Raw genomic sequence first — 15,119 nt, 5'->3', positions numbered from 1 at the left:
GTTCACCTCTGGGTGACCTAAAAATGAACCATCTGTAAATAAAATCAGTTAATATTCATTTTAATTTACTGTTTTTACAATAACCAGAGGTAAAACTAGTCGGGAGATGCATCAGGCTCAACACCGGTGTCCACAAACTACACTGGATGTGAGGAGACGGTCTGGGCCGTTACGCAGGACAGAGAGGATTGTTTTTTATTTGCACGAGCTGCTCTTTGTGGCTCACTCCATAGGAAGCTTTGTTATTATCAGCCAAACTTTTGTTTTCCATCAGTCAAGCCAGAAGAAACTGGTAAGAAGAGTGGACAGAACTGAAGACCGTCAGGATGAGCGCGCAGTGCAGCGCCCCCTGTGGTTAAGTCTCGTAGCTTTCATACAATTCTGGCAACTTGTGAGCAAATAAAACTAAAGAAATATCGCTCCTTCGATCTCTCTTGAAAACCTGCATTCTGTGTCACCTCTCTCAGGTGTTCAGCCTGTTTGCTGATTAGCGTAATGCAGGAGCAGCTCGTGCGCTCAGCCACTCCTCTTTTTTATGATGCTCCCTGCTGAGAAGATAATTCAAGTGCCCCGTTTAATTAATATTCGTATCATGATATCAACCTTTACGTTGCTCATTTTAATACAATTCGGGGAAAATACATATTACAAAAATGTATTTTATAAAAAATCTCAAAATATTTTTCAATACATTTCCTCCTTCTTCCCAAAATGTCTCGCGGGCCGTATGTTTGACATCCCTGCCTTAAAGTGTCTTCAATCACAGGCTGCTGTTTAAGACGTTTTGCTGATTCTTTGTCGGGAGACTCAAAACATCTGCTCCTTCTTCAATACATCGTGACACTGAGCAAAGAGCAGTGTACGCGATTCTCTCCTCTCACAGCTGAGACGTTTCAAACGGACAAGCTGGTTCCTGCAGCTCCTTCAAAATAAAAGCTTTTATTGTGATGCAGCATCTTTAAGAAGCTCCGGTACGTTTGTTTGTTTATCAGAGAAGAAGCTCCAAACTATTCACATTCTGAGCCACGGAGAGAAAATGACAAACTATTGAACCAATCAGATTTTTACAAAGGCTTGTTTGGGACAGGCGGGCACAATCTGCACGTCGGGTTGTCGCCACGATTGAAGATTGTTAAACATCGATTTGATTGTAGTGTAGTTTCAACACCATGGCAACAGAAACAGAGTAATGGATAACTTCCTGTTTTTAATCGGCTAAACTCGCAGACTGAGTCATGCACACGTCTTGGTAACGTGACTGATTTGTGTAATTTAGACTGTGCTGTCTCTCTGGGTTAAAAATATAATGAATAAATATCATTCAATGAAAGAAGATTTTCATGATCTCATTACTGGGAGAACTGGGAGTCCGTGGACACTGTTTGCTGAAGACAGTGAGGGGGGCATGAGGCAGCTGAAGCCGGTCAGAGGAGTCTCTCCCCTCATTAAAAATGAGAGAGTAAGTGAAGGTAGAGCGATAGCGCACGAGCAGGGGGGTCTCACTTTAGCTCCGCCTCCCCCGCCCCGACCCCTTTCTGTGGGAAGAAGCTGTTACAGAACCTGGAAGTTCTGCTTCGGAGGCTGCGGAACCTCTTTCCAGAGTCCAGCAGCGAAAACAGTCCTTGGTGGGGGTGGGAGGTGTCTCTGCTGATTTTCTGAGCCCTGGTCAGACAGCGGATCTTTGCAATCTCCTGGATGGGAGGAAGTGGAGTCTTAATGATCTTTTCCACCGTCCTCACCACTCTCTGCAGGGACTTCCAGTCGGAGGCACTGCAGGCTTCCGGACCAGACAGAGATGCAGTTTGTTATGATGCTCTCTATAGTGCCTCTGTAGAAGGTGGTGAGAATAGGAGGAGGGAGGTGTGCTCTCTTCATCCGACGCAGAAAGTGCATGCGCTGCTGCGCTTTTTTCACAAGAGCACCGGTGTGAAGGGACCAGGTCAGAGTGTCTGTTATCTGCACCCCCAGGAACTTTGTGCTGCTAACTCTCTCCACTGCTGTGCCATTGATGAGGAGTGGTGTGTGGCTGGGCTGGCGCCTCCTGAAGTCGACGATGATCTCTTTGGTTTTATCGACGTTCAGGGTCAGGTTGTTGGTTCTGCACCAGTCAACCAGATGTTTCACCTCCTCTCTGTAGTCCATGTCGTTGTTGTCACGGATGAGGCCCACTACTGTTGTGTCGTCTGCAAACTTCACGATGTGGTTAGTAGTGGACCTGGCGCAGCAGTCATGGGTCATCAGGGTGAACAGCAGCGGACTCAGGACGCAGCCCTGAGGGGAGCCGGTGCTCAGGGAGAGGACACTGGAGGTGTTGTTGCCCACCCGCACAGACTGGGGTCTGTTTGTGAGGAAGTCAAGCAGCCAGTTACATAGGGGGGTGCTGAAACCAAGGGGGGCCAGTTTGCTCACCAGATGCTGCGGGATGATTGTATTGAACGCTGAGCTGAAGTCCAGAAACAACATCCGCACATGTGTGTCCTTCTCTTCCAGATGTTGTAAGCCCAGGTGGAGTGCAGAGGAGATGGCATCCTCTGTGGAGCGGTTTGGGCGGTAAGCAAACTGGTACGGGTCGAATGTGGGGGGAAGTCTGGAGACAATGTGGTCCTTTACCAGCCTCTCAAAGCACTTCATCATGATGGGGGTTAGTGCTACAGGGCGGTAATCATTGAGCGAGGAGATTGTGGATTTTTTAGGCACTGGTATGATTGTAGCAGTCTTTAAACATGATGGTACCACAGCCTGGATCAGCGAGGTGTTGAAGATGTCTGTGAGAACCCCAGCCAGCTGGTCAGCACATTCCTTAAGCACCCGTCCCGGTATGTCGTCAGGGCCCGCTGCTTTCTGGGTGTTCACTCTCCTCAGGGTTCTCCGGACATCAGCTGCGTCCAGGCTGATTGGCTGCTCATCGGAGTGAGGAATAGATTTCCTCGCTGGAGTGGTGTTGAGTGCCTCAAACCTTGCAAAGTAGTTGTTGAGGTCGTTGAGGTCGTTGATGTTGTTGTCACAGGGGGGAGGAGTAGCTTTATAGTCTGTGATGACTTGGATGCCCTGCCACATTCGTCTGGTGTTCGTGGGGTCCTCGAAGAAGTCCTGCACTTTCTGACTGTGAGCACGCTTTGCAACCTTTATGGCACGGTTCAGGTTGGCTCTGGCTGTTTTTAGTGCCACCATGTCGCCAGATTTAAAAACGTCGTTCCGGGCTTTCAGCATTGCACGTACCTTCACTAGTCATCCAGGGTTTCTCGTTGGCCCGTGTGGAGATGTTCTTGATCACACTAACATCCTCCATGCACTTCTGAATGTATGCAGACACAGACTCGGCATACTCCTCCACACACGTCTGGTGATTGTCCGTAGCAGCCGCCTTGAACATGTCCCAGTCCGTGCATTCAAAGCAGTCCTGTAATGCTTCCATAGCTCCCTCAGGCCAGGCCCTCACCTGCTTCACTGTGGGTTTTTTCTTGATCAGCAGGGACTTGTATGCTGGAATTAGCATCACAGAGAGATGGTCTGAGGAGCCAAGGTGGGGGCGGGGTGCAGCCTTGAATGCCTTCTTGATGTTGCTGTAGGCCAGGTCCAGCATGCTCCCACCCCTGGTTGCAAAATCCACATATTGGTGGAAATGAGGAAAAACAGTTTTCATATTGGCCTGATTAAAGTCCCCTGCCACAATGAAAACTCCCTCTGGATGTGTAGATTGCAGTTCACTGATGGAGCGGTATAAAACATTCAGGGCTTCTCTGGTGTTTGCACTGGGAGGAATGTACACTGCTGTGAAGATCATAACAGTGAATTCCCGGGGTAAATAAAAAGGCCTGCATTTTATAGTCAGTAGTTCTACATCAGGAGAGCAGTGACTTGAGACTATCTCACCGTTGTTGCACCAGTTGTTGTTGGTGTATATGCAAACACCGCCGCCTCAGGATTTACCAGTGAGAGAGCTGCTCCTATCCGACCGAAATAATGTTAGCCCCTCTATGCTAACTGCCTCATCTGGAACGGATGGTTTCAGCCACGTTTCTGTGAGAAATATGACGCAGCAGTCTCTCATCTCCCGTTTTGCAGTTAAATCCAGCTTCAGGTAGTCCAGTTTGTTCTCCAGGAAGCGGACATTAGAAAGCATGATGGAAGGAAGCGGCGTTCTGTGCGGGTTAGCTTTTAGCTTGGTTGTTAGCCCCGCTCGGCATCCCCGTTTCTGCTTCCGGTCACACCGCTTCCGTCTCCTCCGCTGGCGGACACCGCTGGTACGAGGCTCCGCTGCTTCACAGGCCGCTGGATGTAGCCGGCGTAGTATTCCGAGGCTACGTAGAAGGTCCAGAGTAGTCGCATCTACCGGACTGAAACTGTTTGATTTACCTAAAACTAAAATTGCCTGGCGGTCGTATATTACTTTAGAGTAACTTCGCTGCAGGTTTACTGTGAAATTATCAGAACTGACTGGGTTATTTGCCATTATATTCCTGTTGCTATCATGAGCCACTGCAGCCGCAGCCGAGCAGGGCGCCGCCATCTTGGATCTTGGATCCAAGAACATAAACAATAACCTTTTTATCATTTATAAATGACTAAATTATGCCTTTAAAACAATTTTAAACGTTATGAATTTACATGAAATTACTGTTATTAGATTTTAATCATTTTTAACTAGATATTTAGTATTAATCAATAATTTGCATATTGGCTCTTACATTACCCGGCCCCTAATTGGTTAGGCAGGCGGACTAAACAATTACAAATTAAAACATTAAGAGCCAAATAAATCAAATGTCCATGAAATGTCCAATTTAAAGTTATTCCCTGTGCTTCTTCCTTTTTTTTTTTTTTTTTTTTTCTCAAATCTTCTCGTTTGACGCCGCTTCTTCTAACAAGCACAGTTTGGTAACAGGTCTTTCCAAGAGGCTGGTCTTGGTTTTTATCTTCACCCTACGAACTGCTCCGCTGGAGTCGGGTAAGGTCTCTACCACTCTGCCCATCAGCCAGGAGTTGCGAGGTGATGAACTGTCCACCAACAACACAACATCTCCGACTATGAAGTTTCTTCGTAGTTTTGACCACCTCTGTCGTTCCTGGAGGAGTGGGAGGTACTCGCAGGTCCATCTGGTCCAAAACAAGTCTGCTAAATATTGGACTTGCTTCCAGCATTTTTGCTGAAAATGCCTGGAGGCATGATAGGTTGTGACTTCAACAACAACAAATGATTGAGTGTCAGAGGCTCAAGGTCATTCACGTCATCTGAGATACTTGTGAGTGGCCTGCCGTTGATGATGCTCTCAACCTCACACATTATTGTCTGAAGACAATCATCATTCACAGCTTGTTCTTTCAACAGAGAATTGAAGATTATTCGCACAGTTCGAATCTGTCTTTCCCAAATCCCGCCCTGGTGGGAAGCTGCTGGGCTGTTGAATATCCACTGTATCCCCTTTGGTTGCAAGAGCCTTTCAATTTTGTCATGATCAAAGAGTTGAATTGCTTCCCTCATCTCCCTTTCAGCACCGACAAAGTTTGTGCCGTTGTCAGAGCGCATGATGGTAACTTGACCTCTTCTAGACACAAAACGCTAAATTGCATTGATGCAGGAGTCGGTATCAAGGCTGTCTGCAACTTCGATGTGCACGGCTCTAAGGGTAAGGCAGGTGAACAATATGCCATATCTCTTGACTGTACTCCGGCCCCGCTTAACATCAAAAGGCCCGAAATAATCAACGCCGGTGTTCGTAAAGGGAGGTTTGTCAGGCAAGAGGCGATCTTCAGGCAAGTTCGCCATCTTTTGCTCTCCAACTCTTCCGCTGATCCTGCGACATACTGCACACTTGTTGATTATTGTTCGGACAGCAGAATTGGCTTGTGGGATCCAATACTTGCTTCTTAATTGTGCCATGACATAACTGCGTCCGTAGTGTCCTGTTCTTTGGTGTATGTCTCTCAAGATCAATGTGGCAGCTCTACAATGCTTAGAGAGTATCCCTGGATGCTTGGCATTCTCTGGCATGGCCGACTTGTTGAGTCTTCCGCCAACTCTCAATGTGCCATCTTGCAGAATCGGATCCAGTTTGAACAGCTGACTGTTTCGACTGACTTGTTTTCCTTTTTGCAGAGCTTTGATTTCTTCACTGTACTGCTGTCTTTGGCTGAACTGGATTATTGCGGATTCTGCAGTGTCCAAATCTTCTAAGGTAAGCGGTTTCTTTCCTTTTGTTGTTTTGTATTTTTCCATGTGCCTTTCTAACTTTGATCTTTGCTTTTCAGGGTCCTTTTCTGTTTGATTGACTGTTCTCGAGAACTCCTTTCTTTCATCTTTCAGTTGGCGCAAGGTTTCCTTCAGCTTTAGAATCCAGGCCACTGACCTTTTAAGTTTATGCCAGTCCGAGTAGTAGTTGATCAACTGGTTCATTGGTTCCACGTTATCTTCGATTTTGATGGTGTTGACTATAACCGGGTTCTTGACCTCTGGGTCATCTTAAAGGCTTTCCTTCCTTTGCACGGGTTGCTTGGGCCAATCATGTTCATTTTGCAACAGGAAGTTCGGTCCATTAATCCATGTTCCCTTTTGTATCAAACTCTTGGCCTTCAGACCCCTGCTGGCTTGATCTGCAGGATTTTCTGCTGATCCGACGTAGCTCCACTGAGATGGTTTGGTGGCTTCGCGGATCAGTGTAACTCTGTTCGCAACAAAAGTTTTGAATTGAGCTGTTTCATTGTCAATATACCTGAGTACGGTAGTGCTGTCTGTCCAGAAGATAGATGGTTGAAGTGGAACTTGAAGTTCTTGACGTAACATCTTGTCCATCTTCACTGCCATGACTGCCGCAGTCAATTCAAGCCGGGGTATTGTAACTTGCTTGAGTGGGACGACTCTTGATTTTCCCATCAGGAAAGAACAATGTTTCTTGCCTTGTTTGTTTTCTAGCAGCAGATAAGTCACAGTGCCATATGCGTACTCTGAGGCATCCGAGAAATGATGTAACTGCGCTGTGGCAGCGCATCCGAAGTCTGTGGGTTTTAAACATCTGCTCACGTGGAAGTCAGCAAGATCATGCAGAGTAATGTCTTCTTTCCATCTTTTCCACTCTTCAGCATGTTTTTCACCAATGTTCTCATCCCAACCATGCTGCTCCTTACAAAGCTCTTTCAGCAGAAGTTTGGCTGGCAGGATGACTGGAGCCAAAAAGCCGAGGGGGTCGAAGATAGAATTGACGATGGATAAAATGCCCCTCCTCGTCAACGGCCTGTCTTGCAGCTTCATGCTGTAAGTGAAGGTATCCGTTTCTGTATCCCACTGTATGCCAAGAGTCCTCTCGACTGGTAGAGCTTCATGGCTTAGATCCAAATCTTTTACTCCACTAGCTCTGTGTACTTCTGGAATGGACATCAACACCTTTCGGCTATGACTCATCCACTTCACCAGATTGAAACCTCCTCTGGCACACAAGGTACGGCGATCACTTGCCAATGTCACTGCATCGTCTTCTGTAGCTACGCTCTTCAAACAGTCGTCCACATAAAAGTTGCGCAGGACTGTTTGGACAGCTTCTGGGGAGGCAGTAGCTCTATGGTCCTCAGCGGTTCTTCGAAGGGCATACGAAGCAATGCTTGGCGATGAAGTGGCCCCAAATAGGTGCACTGCCATCCTAAATTCCTTCATTGGCCCATTCAAGTTGCCGTTGGGCCACCAAAGAAAGCGGAGGAGATCTGCGTCTTTTTCTGGCACCTTAACTTGATAAAACATTGACTCGATGTCTGCCATTATGGCTATTGACTCCTCACGAAATCTTAAGAGGACACCAACCAACGTATTGGTCAGGTCGGGTCCTTGTAGTAACTCACAGTTCAAAGACCGGCCCTGATACGAGGCTGTGCAGTCGAAGACCACTTGTAGTTTTCTTTTCTTAGGGTGATACACCCCATGGTGCGGTATGTAGAACACCCTGTTGTCGTCACGATTCAGCTGGTGTGCCGGAACTTGGACAGCATAGCCTTTGCTTATGATAGTATCCATGAACTCTTTGCACTCTTCAAAGAACTCAGGATTCTTCTTGAGCTTTCTGTGCAAACTGGCTATGCGCTGCTCCGCCACACAGCGGTTATTAGGCATCTGGAGCTTCACGTTCCTGAGCGGCAATCCAATGCTGTAATGTCCGTTTTCCAGCATTGCTGTTTTCTGCATAGACTGCATGAACTGTTTGTCTTCTTGCGACAACTCTTCTTTGTCGTCGTAGTTGCGCTCTGGGAAATCAGTGTTGTACTGTTGGACAAGTAACTTCTCAACTTCCATCACTGAGATCCTGTTCACTGAACACTGAGGCGGTTTGTTCTCTGTGTCCTCCAGTTCCTTTCTCATGGGACCATTCACGACCCATCCAATGGCCGTCTTAACAGCATAAGGGCCTCCATCTTGACTGTTAATGATGCGCCATGGCTCCATAGCCTTTGGACAGTTTGCTCCAATAAGTAGGCCTACATCTGCTTCTAATTCTGGCAAACGCACTTCGCTGAGATAAGGCCACTGTTGAATATCTGACTGCCTGGGTATATTTTCGGCGTGAACTGGTATGTTGCTGTGAGTGTACACTTTTGGTAGCTCAATATGTTTGGTGTCTTCCAGGCCGCACACTTCCAGGTCCGATATCACATAGCTATTTATTAGCTTCTGTTCTCCAGGTTTGTCTTGACTCATTGTGCTGAGAAGTAATTGTGTTGGTTTCCCTTTAGTGTTCAGTTTCTTTTGCAGGTCTCCTGTGCAGAACGTTGCTGTGCTTCCCAGGTCCATGAAGGCGTACGTTTCAACATACTTGTCGCTCTTTTTTGATTTAAGTGTACTATCGACAGCACACATTCAGCTTTTCCGGCCCCCGTTAGGCTACAAGACTCTTGCGTGACAGAAACTTGAGCACACGATAATTTGTTTCCGTGAGCACCTTCATTCTTCTCAGGTGAGACAGAATCTTCTCTTTTTTCCATGTGTAAAATGTCTGGATGACTTAACCCACATACTTTACACTCCATTCGTCTTTTGCAGAACTTGCTGAGATGGCCAGGGGTTAAGCAGCCAAAACACAAGCCATTTGACTTCAAGAAATCAACACGTTCTTTGTGTGGCTGATTTTTATATTTTGTTGCATGAAGTTAGAATGTGAAACTGCTGACAGTACAAACATGGCTTCTCAAAGGCAATCCTGGTTTTGCTTGAATTACCTGACATCACATATGTTTCTTGAGGTCTTTTATTTTGGAAAACGTTGGTAGCGAAACTGCTTCCACGGACCTCTCTCTTAGGAGGATGCCTTTCCTTTTGTTCGATCTTTCCAATTATGGTTGGGCGGCTGTCTGGTATAATACCAAACAGTGGATCGATCATTATTTTAGCTTGGCGGTCTATGTAGTTCACCAAATCAGCAAACTTTGCTCTTCTGCCTTTTCGCTGTTTGACATCGTAAGCTTCAGCACGCCAAAGTTCTTTCATTTTGAAGGGTAGTTTGGATACCACCTTCCGTAAGTTGGTAGGGTTGTCCATCTCTTCTAGAAATTCTATGTCTTCCATAGTGTTGCGACATCCAACCAAAAACATTGCATAAGCATTTAATGCCTTTCCATCATCAGATTTGATCTGCGGCCATTTCAGTGCTTTATCAATGTACACGCTGGCGATCTGTAGTTCATCCCCATAGTGATCATGAAGCAGTTGCTTCACTTTATAGTAGCCTTTGCTAGGTGGCATATGAGCACAGCTGCGAACTAGCTCTTGTAAACTGTTCCAAAAAGTACAATTTGTCCTGATCATTGTCTGTCTTTCGTTCTATTGAGTGCTCAAACGATCTAATGAAAGATTTGTATTGCAATGTGTCGCCCTTGAAGACAGTAATGTCCTTTGTTGGTAGCTGGGATTGCTTTTGTTGCTTTACCAGAAGCTCAGTGATAACATTCTGATTTTGCATCACTTTTAGCATCTCGTCACCTCTGTTGGCCTGAGCGTTGCTAATCTTGTTGAGCCACTTTTGGTACTTGAGAGTGCAACATTTGCAATTGAGCATGAAAGCCTGGATCAACTGGCTGAGGAAGCGATACACTGGTTTCTTCCTGCTTCATGCCCCCACCTCTTAGCTTTTGTACTAGTGCGTGACTACTGTAACCACGGCTACTGGAACCATCCTCTGATCTTTCATATTCTTTGAGCACTTTTAATTTTGCACTGCTTTCTGCTAATGCGGTTTCCAACTCAAGTTCTTCTTTTGCGCTTTTGATTCTGGCCATTTCAAACTCAAGCTGCTGCCTTTTCTTCTGTGCCGCAGCACGTTCAAGCAGAGCTGCATGTTCCACCTCTTGTCTAACACGTGTCGAGGACACCTGTGATATGGCTGTTCTGCGACTTACTTGAGATCCATATTGACGATTGTGTCCAACATTGCTGACACCTACTTGTGAAATACTGTCACTTGCTTTAACAGCATCTTGCGGGTCAATTTCCGCATCATCCTCTTTTTGAAAAGAGCGTTCATGCACAGCGGCGATCCATGTTTTAGTAGCTTTTATGAATTCTTTGATGGATGCCATTTTGGGTTCAAACCATTGTTCCTGATCAAATGTTTTTTCATCTTCAGACAAAAGGCTTGCAACTTCATTGTTGAGGCAACTAAACTTGTCTACAGCGAGTGAAAAATCATTTTCCATCACATCTTTAACACCTTGTAAACTCTGAGCATCACTCATCATTTTGTCCACTTCATTTCTTTTACTTGTGAGAGCTCCTAATTTTCTTCTTCTTAATGCTATATTTTTTTTGCAATTTCTCCTCTAAGGCTTTCTCTGTCAACCTGCGTGTCCGTCCTGAATCCATTGTATCCTCAAGACATCCAATCTCTTTTTCCTTTTCATCAATCATCTTAATATTGCAGAGTAAGGCTCTAGTTGAATGCAAAGGTTTAAAAGCACTTAACCTTTAAGGCACTTTTTCTTCATAAAACGAGTGCAAACAACTTCTTAAATAAGGCCGAAATCCACATTGACTGTTTCAAGGCTTAAAATACGAGCTGACACGGAGAATCTACAACTTGAATTATTTCCTGCAATCCTCCTTTAATTTCGGCACGGGCTTCAATTATCTTCCTGCGTCGGCTATACATCCTTCCATGGAAATGCACGAGGGTAGTATTTAGGTTTCACGTTACCTTTTCTTGGAGAGTATTTTAAAGGATAACCCGTTTCTGCTGGCTTCATTAGGTGAGCTCTCTTTTGTTATCTCCCCTTCTCCCGAGCGGACAGCTGCGCTCTCCCCGCGCCCGGGCACGTTCCAGCTTATTGATCCTTTAAGCTAGTTTTTTGACAAAATGTAGTGGCACTCCGTCTCTTTCTTCGTCCTCTGTACCACTTTTTGGAGTCAACTCACAGTATTTGCAACGCGAGCGAAAAGACAGGACAGCTTTCCTTCTTTTTAAAAGGTTTACTGAAAAAACTTCAAAATAAAATACAGATTTAACAAACGGTCTAACGCATGGTCAAAAAACTGTGTAGCTTCCATCAATATTGGACTCCAAACTGCTTACGTCACATCCGTCACAACTTTAACTACGCAGTGCTGTCATAACAAACATCCAAGAACATAAACAATAACCTTTTTATCATTTATAAATGACTAAATTATGCCTTTAAAACAATTTTAAACGTTATGAATTTACATGAAATTACTGTTATTAGATTTTAATCATTTTTAACTCGATATTTAGTATTAATCAATAATTTGCATATTGGCTCTTACACTCTTGTATAACATTTGTCGTTCTTGTGCATGAGTAACGTTAGCATCACGAATGGTTCCATTTGAGCATCTTTCCAATACACTTAATTATTCTGCTTTGTAGGCAAATTAATATTTCAACACATTCAGCCGTGAGTTGTGATCGCATTAAATACTCTACTCACCAAAATATATGTACGGCTTAGTGCTTTACAAAGACGAGCAGCTCTAAGTGACCAGGGCTGAGTCGTGTGCTCAGTCTATTCACAACAAGTCCAGCTGCAGAAAACACTCTCTCTGCTGACCACTTACATTTCTCCTCACTTTTCACAGCACCTCTTCTTCCTTTAGTAGTGATAACAGCAGTTTTTCTGAGTTGTAAATGTGACGGGCGCCCTCTTTTGGTATGAATTGGTATTACATGTGACCGCCGGTTAAACTGTAAACAGATCGTCAGTGAATACATTTCTAATCGGTTAAATTCTTAACGGCGATTAATCGATAGATGATTAATCATTAACATCCCGAGTTCAGAACAATGACCTTCTGTGTGTTTGTTGATGTGTTTATAACGGTTTTATACCTCATACATCGTGTTATCTGTCGATGTCACTCCTGATTCTGTAATTACCGTGGGAACTCCTTGGTCTGGTGACTCCAGCTGTCCGGCGGTGCTGCTCCGTGCTGCGCTCTGAGAACTCAGCCTGTGGGTGTTGACGGATGAGGGAGTGGACACACAAAGCACACGTATCTGGTGGACGTTCTGGGTCATACGTGTCAATCAGTACTTACTCAGACCTCGTCTTCAACAACAAGTTTATTTAGAAGTTTTTGTTTCAAAATCACATATTTACAGATTTCTTTGACTTTTTATCAACACTATCATACGTACAGCAGAACTCAGTCAAAGAGACACCAAAGACATTTCAGACAAATATAAACTTATTGAATTAATGTCTTCTACAGTCTTTTCCTCTCGATCTGAAGTTGGAAGTCAGTGAAGTTTAAAGGGTTAAAATAAACGTTATCACATAAATGATGCGTCTCAATGATGAGCTGAGTCAATCAAATCAGTTTGTGTGTTTACGAGGACAAACCTCTGAACTATAAAGTAAATCAACGAACACGATGATCTGATTCTGTCAAATATGTCAAATATTATAATAATAATAATTTATGCTTTATTGATCCCGCGAGGGGAAATTCGTTTTTACACTCTGTCTAGTTAACATGCTACACAAACATAGGCCGAAATACACACACATGCACAAACAGGATCCTGTGGACATGCACTAATGGAGAGGTCTCAGAGTGAGGGGGCTGCCCACAGTGGGCGCTCCTGAGCTGGTGGTGGGGGGGGGGGGGGGGGGGGGGGGTGTTAGGTGCCTTGCTCAAGGGCACCTCGGCAGTGCTCAGGAAGTGGACTGGCACCTCTCCAGCTACCAGACCAATTTCCGGACTTGCCAGCGATCCTCCGATTCCCAACCCAAGTCCCTACAGACTGAGCAACTGCCGCCCAAATATACCGTGTTGTCACTAAATAGGATGGTTTGTACTCGGATGAGAATCAATACATGAAGTCTTTGATTATTTCACACTGACAGGAGAGATGATCAGAGGTGCAGAGTTTTTACCTCCATAATTCAGACTAGGACTGAAGCAAGGGAAGAGTTTCTCAGTGAAGGAGCAGTCTGTAAAGGAGTAGATCAGAGCTGCAGAGTCCACATCATAAAAGGAGACCAGACCCTCCTCATAATCCACAAACACCCCCACCTTCTCAGGACGACACTTCAGAGAGGGACAGACTGAAGGGCCAGTACAGGCTTTATATTCATTTCCATTTCTCAAACATATACTCCAGAAACCTTTCTCAGGACACGCTGTGATTAATCCCTTCCTGTTGATGGACTCTCTGACCACTCCTAAATCCCAATCAGTCTTTCCTTTAACCTGAACCTCAAAGTAAAATCTGCCTGAAGAGAAACTCTGCTTTCCTAAAACACAAACACAAGAAGAGAATCTCTCTGGGTTGTCTGGAAGATTCTTCGTCACATCACCATGATGAACTTGTTTCCCATCTTCAGACAGGATGAGATTAGGTTGTGCTGTATCAGGATCAAGAGTTACATCCACAGCATACTGCTGGACTCTCTTCAGCTCAGCTTGAACCAACTTCTTCATCTCTTCACTGAGAGTCTCCTCCAGCTGAGCCACAGCGTTCCTCACAGTCTCCTCATAAAGTGGTTGACAGACATTAACCTCTGTCCAGTCTTTGGTGGGTGGAGCAGAGTTAACAGACTGGACTCTCTGGATTAGATGGAGGTGGTCTTCAGAGCGTGAGAGCTGCTGCACCTCAGTGCTCCTCTTCATCAGCTCACAGATTTCCTGCTCCAGCTCTTTGATGAAAGCTTCGGCCTGTTTCTCTGTTGTTTTCAGCTTCTTTTCGATCGTGTCGATGAGCTCGGCCCGGCCTCTCTCAACAGACTTCTTCAGAGCGGTGAAGACTCGAACACCTTCTGCCATCTCTCTGTCTGCATCGTCCTTACTGAGGTCCACTGAGTGTTTGATCTCTTGAATCTTCAGTTGTCTTTTCTGGATCATCTGCTGAATTTCAGCCTCTGTCTCCTCTAGCTCTGCCTTCTTTTCTTCATATTCTTCTTTCAGAGGAACAAACTTGTGTGTCTTGTGGTCTAAAACAGAGCAGAGCATGCAGACACAGGTCTGATCGGTCTTACAGAACAGCTCCAGAGGTTTATCGTGCTTCATACACATCCTGTCCTCCAGGTTCTCCACAGGGTCGATCAGCTGGTGTCTTTTCAGACGTGAAGCTGTCAGATGAGGCTCCAGGTGAGTCTCACAGTAGGAGACCAGACAGTCTAAGCAGGACTTCAGGGCCTTCAGTTTGGGTCCAGTGCAGACGTCACAGAGAACTTCTCCTGGTTTGGACTCTTGTAGCTCTGAGCTGCTGCTGCTGGCTTCCTGCTGAGCTTTGTCTCTGAACTGACCAACCATCTCAGAGAGCAAAGTGTTGACGTGCAGCTCAGGTCTGGTGTTAAAAACCTTCTTACATATTGGACACCTGTACTGGTCGCTGGTGTTCCAGTGTTCAGTGATGCAGTTTTTGCAGAAGTTGTGTCCACATGATATGGTGACAGGATCATTGAACACATCCAGACAGATGGAGCAGAGAAACTGATCCTCAGACCGATGATAGTTTGCAGCAGCCATATCTACACAAAGTGAAAGAAAGAAAAATATTAGATTAATTTACTCGCAGGTTTAGACAGCAGGTGATCTGCGTGATGACAATCCAGTCCAGCCCTGACAGTAGGTGAGTAACAGGATATATAAACATTGCACAAAAAATCTGGAAATTTGTGTTTAGTAG

The 15,119-nt window shown here is 45.2% G+C and overlaps 1 protein-coding gene across 1 annotated transcript; it reads right to left on the bottom strand.

Moving 5' to 3' along the window:
* Positions 1 to 12,530: 12,530 nt before the first annotated feature.
* On the bottom strand, positions 12,531 to 14,974 carry LOC136180469 (E3 ubiquitin-protein ligase TRIM39-like). Its single transcript, XM_065960227.1, has one exon. The coding sequence runs from the start codon at positions 14,957 to 14,959 to the stop codon at positions 13,319 to 13,321; it is 1,641 nt and encodes a 546-aa protein (XP_065816299.1). The 5' UTR covers positions 14,960 to 14,974; the 3' UTR covers positions 12,531 to 13,318.
* Between the last annotated feature and the right edge of the window lie 145 nt (positions 14,975 to 15,119).

The sequence above is a fragment of the Labrus bergylta genome, chromosome 1 (assembly GCF_963930695.1).
Source record: "Labrus bergylta chromosome 1, fLabBer1.1, whole genome shotgun sequence".
NCBI classification, from domain to species: domain Eukaryota; kingdom Metazoa; phylum Chordata; class Actinopteri; order Labriformes; family Labridae; genus Labrus; species Labrus bergylta.
The sequence above is the reverse complement of the archived record's forward strand: the minus strand, read 5'-3'. Positions and strand labels throughout refer to the sequence as shown.

Coding starts and splice junctions, on each gene's coding strand:
- LOC136180469 (XM_065960227.1), bottom strand. CDS start 14,959: ATGGCTGCTGCAAACTATCATCGGTCTGAGGATCAGTTTCTCTGCTCC.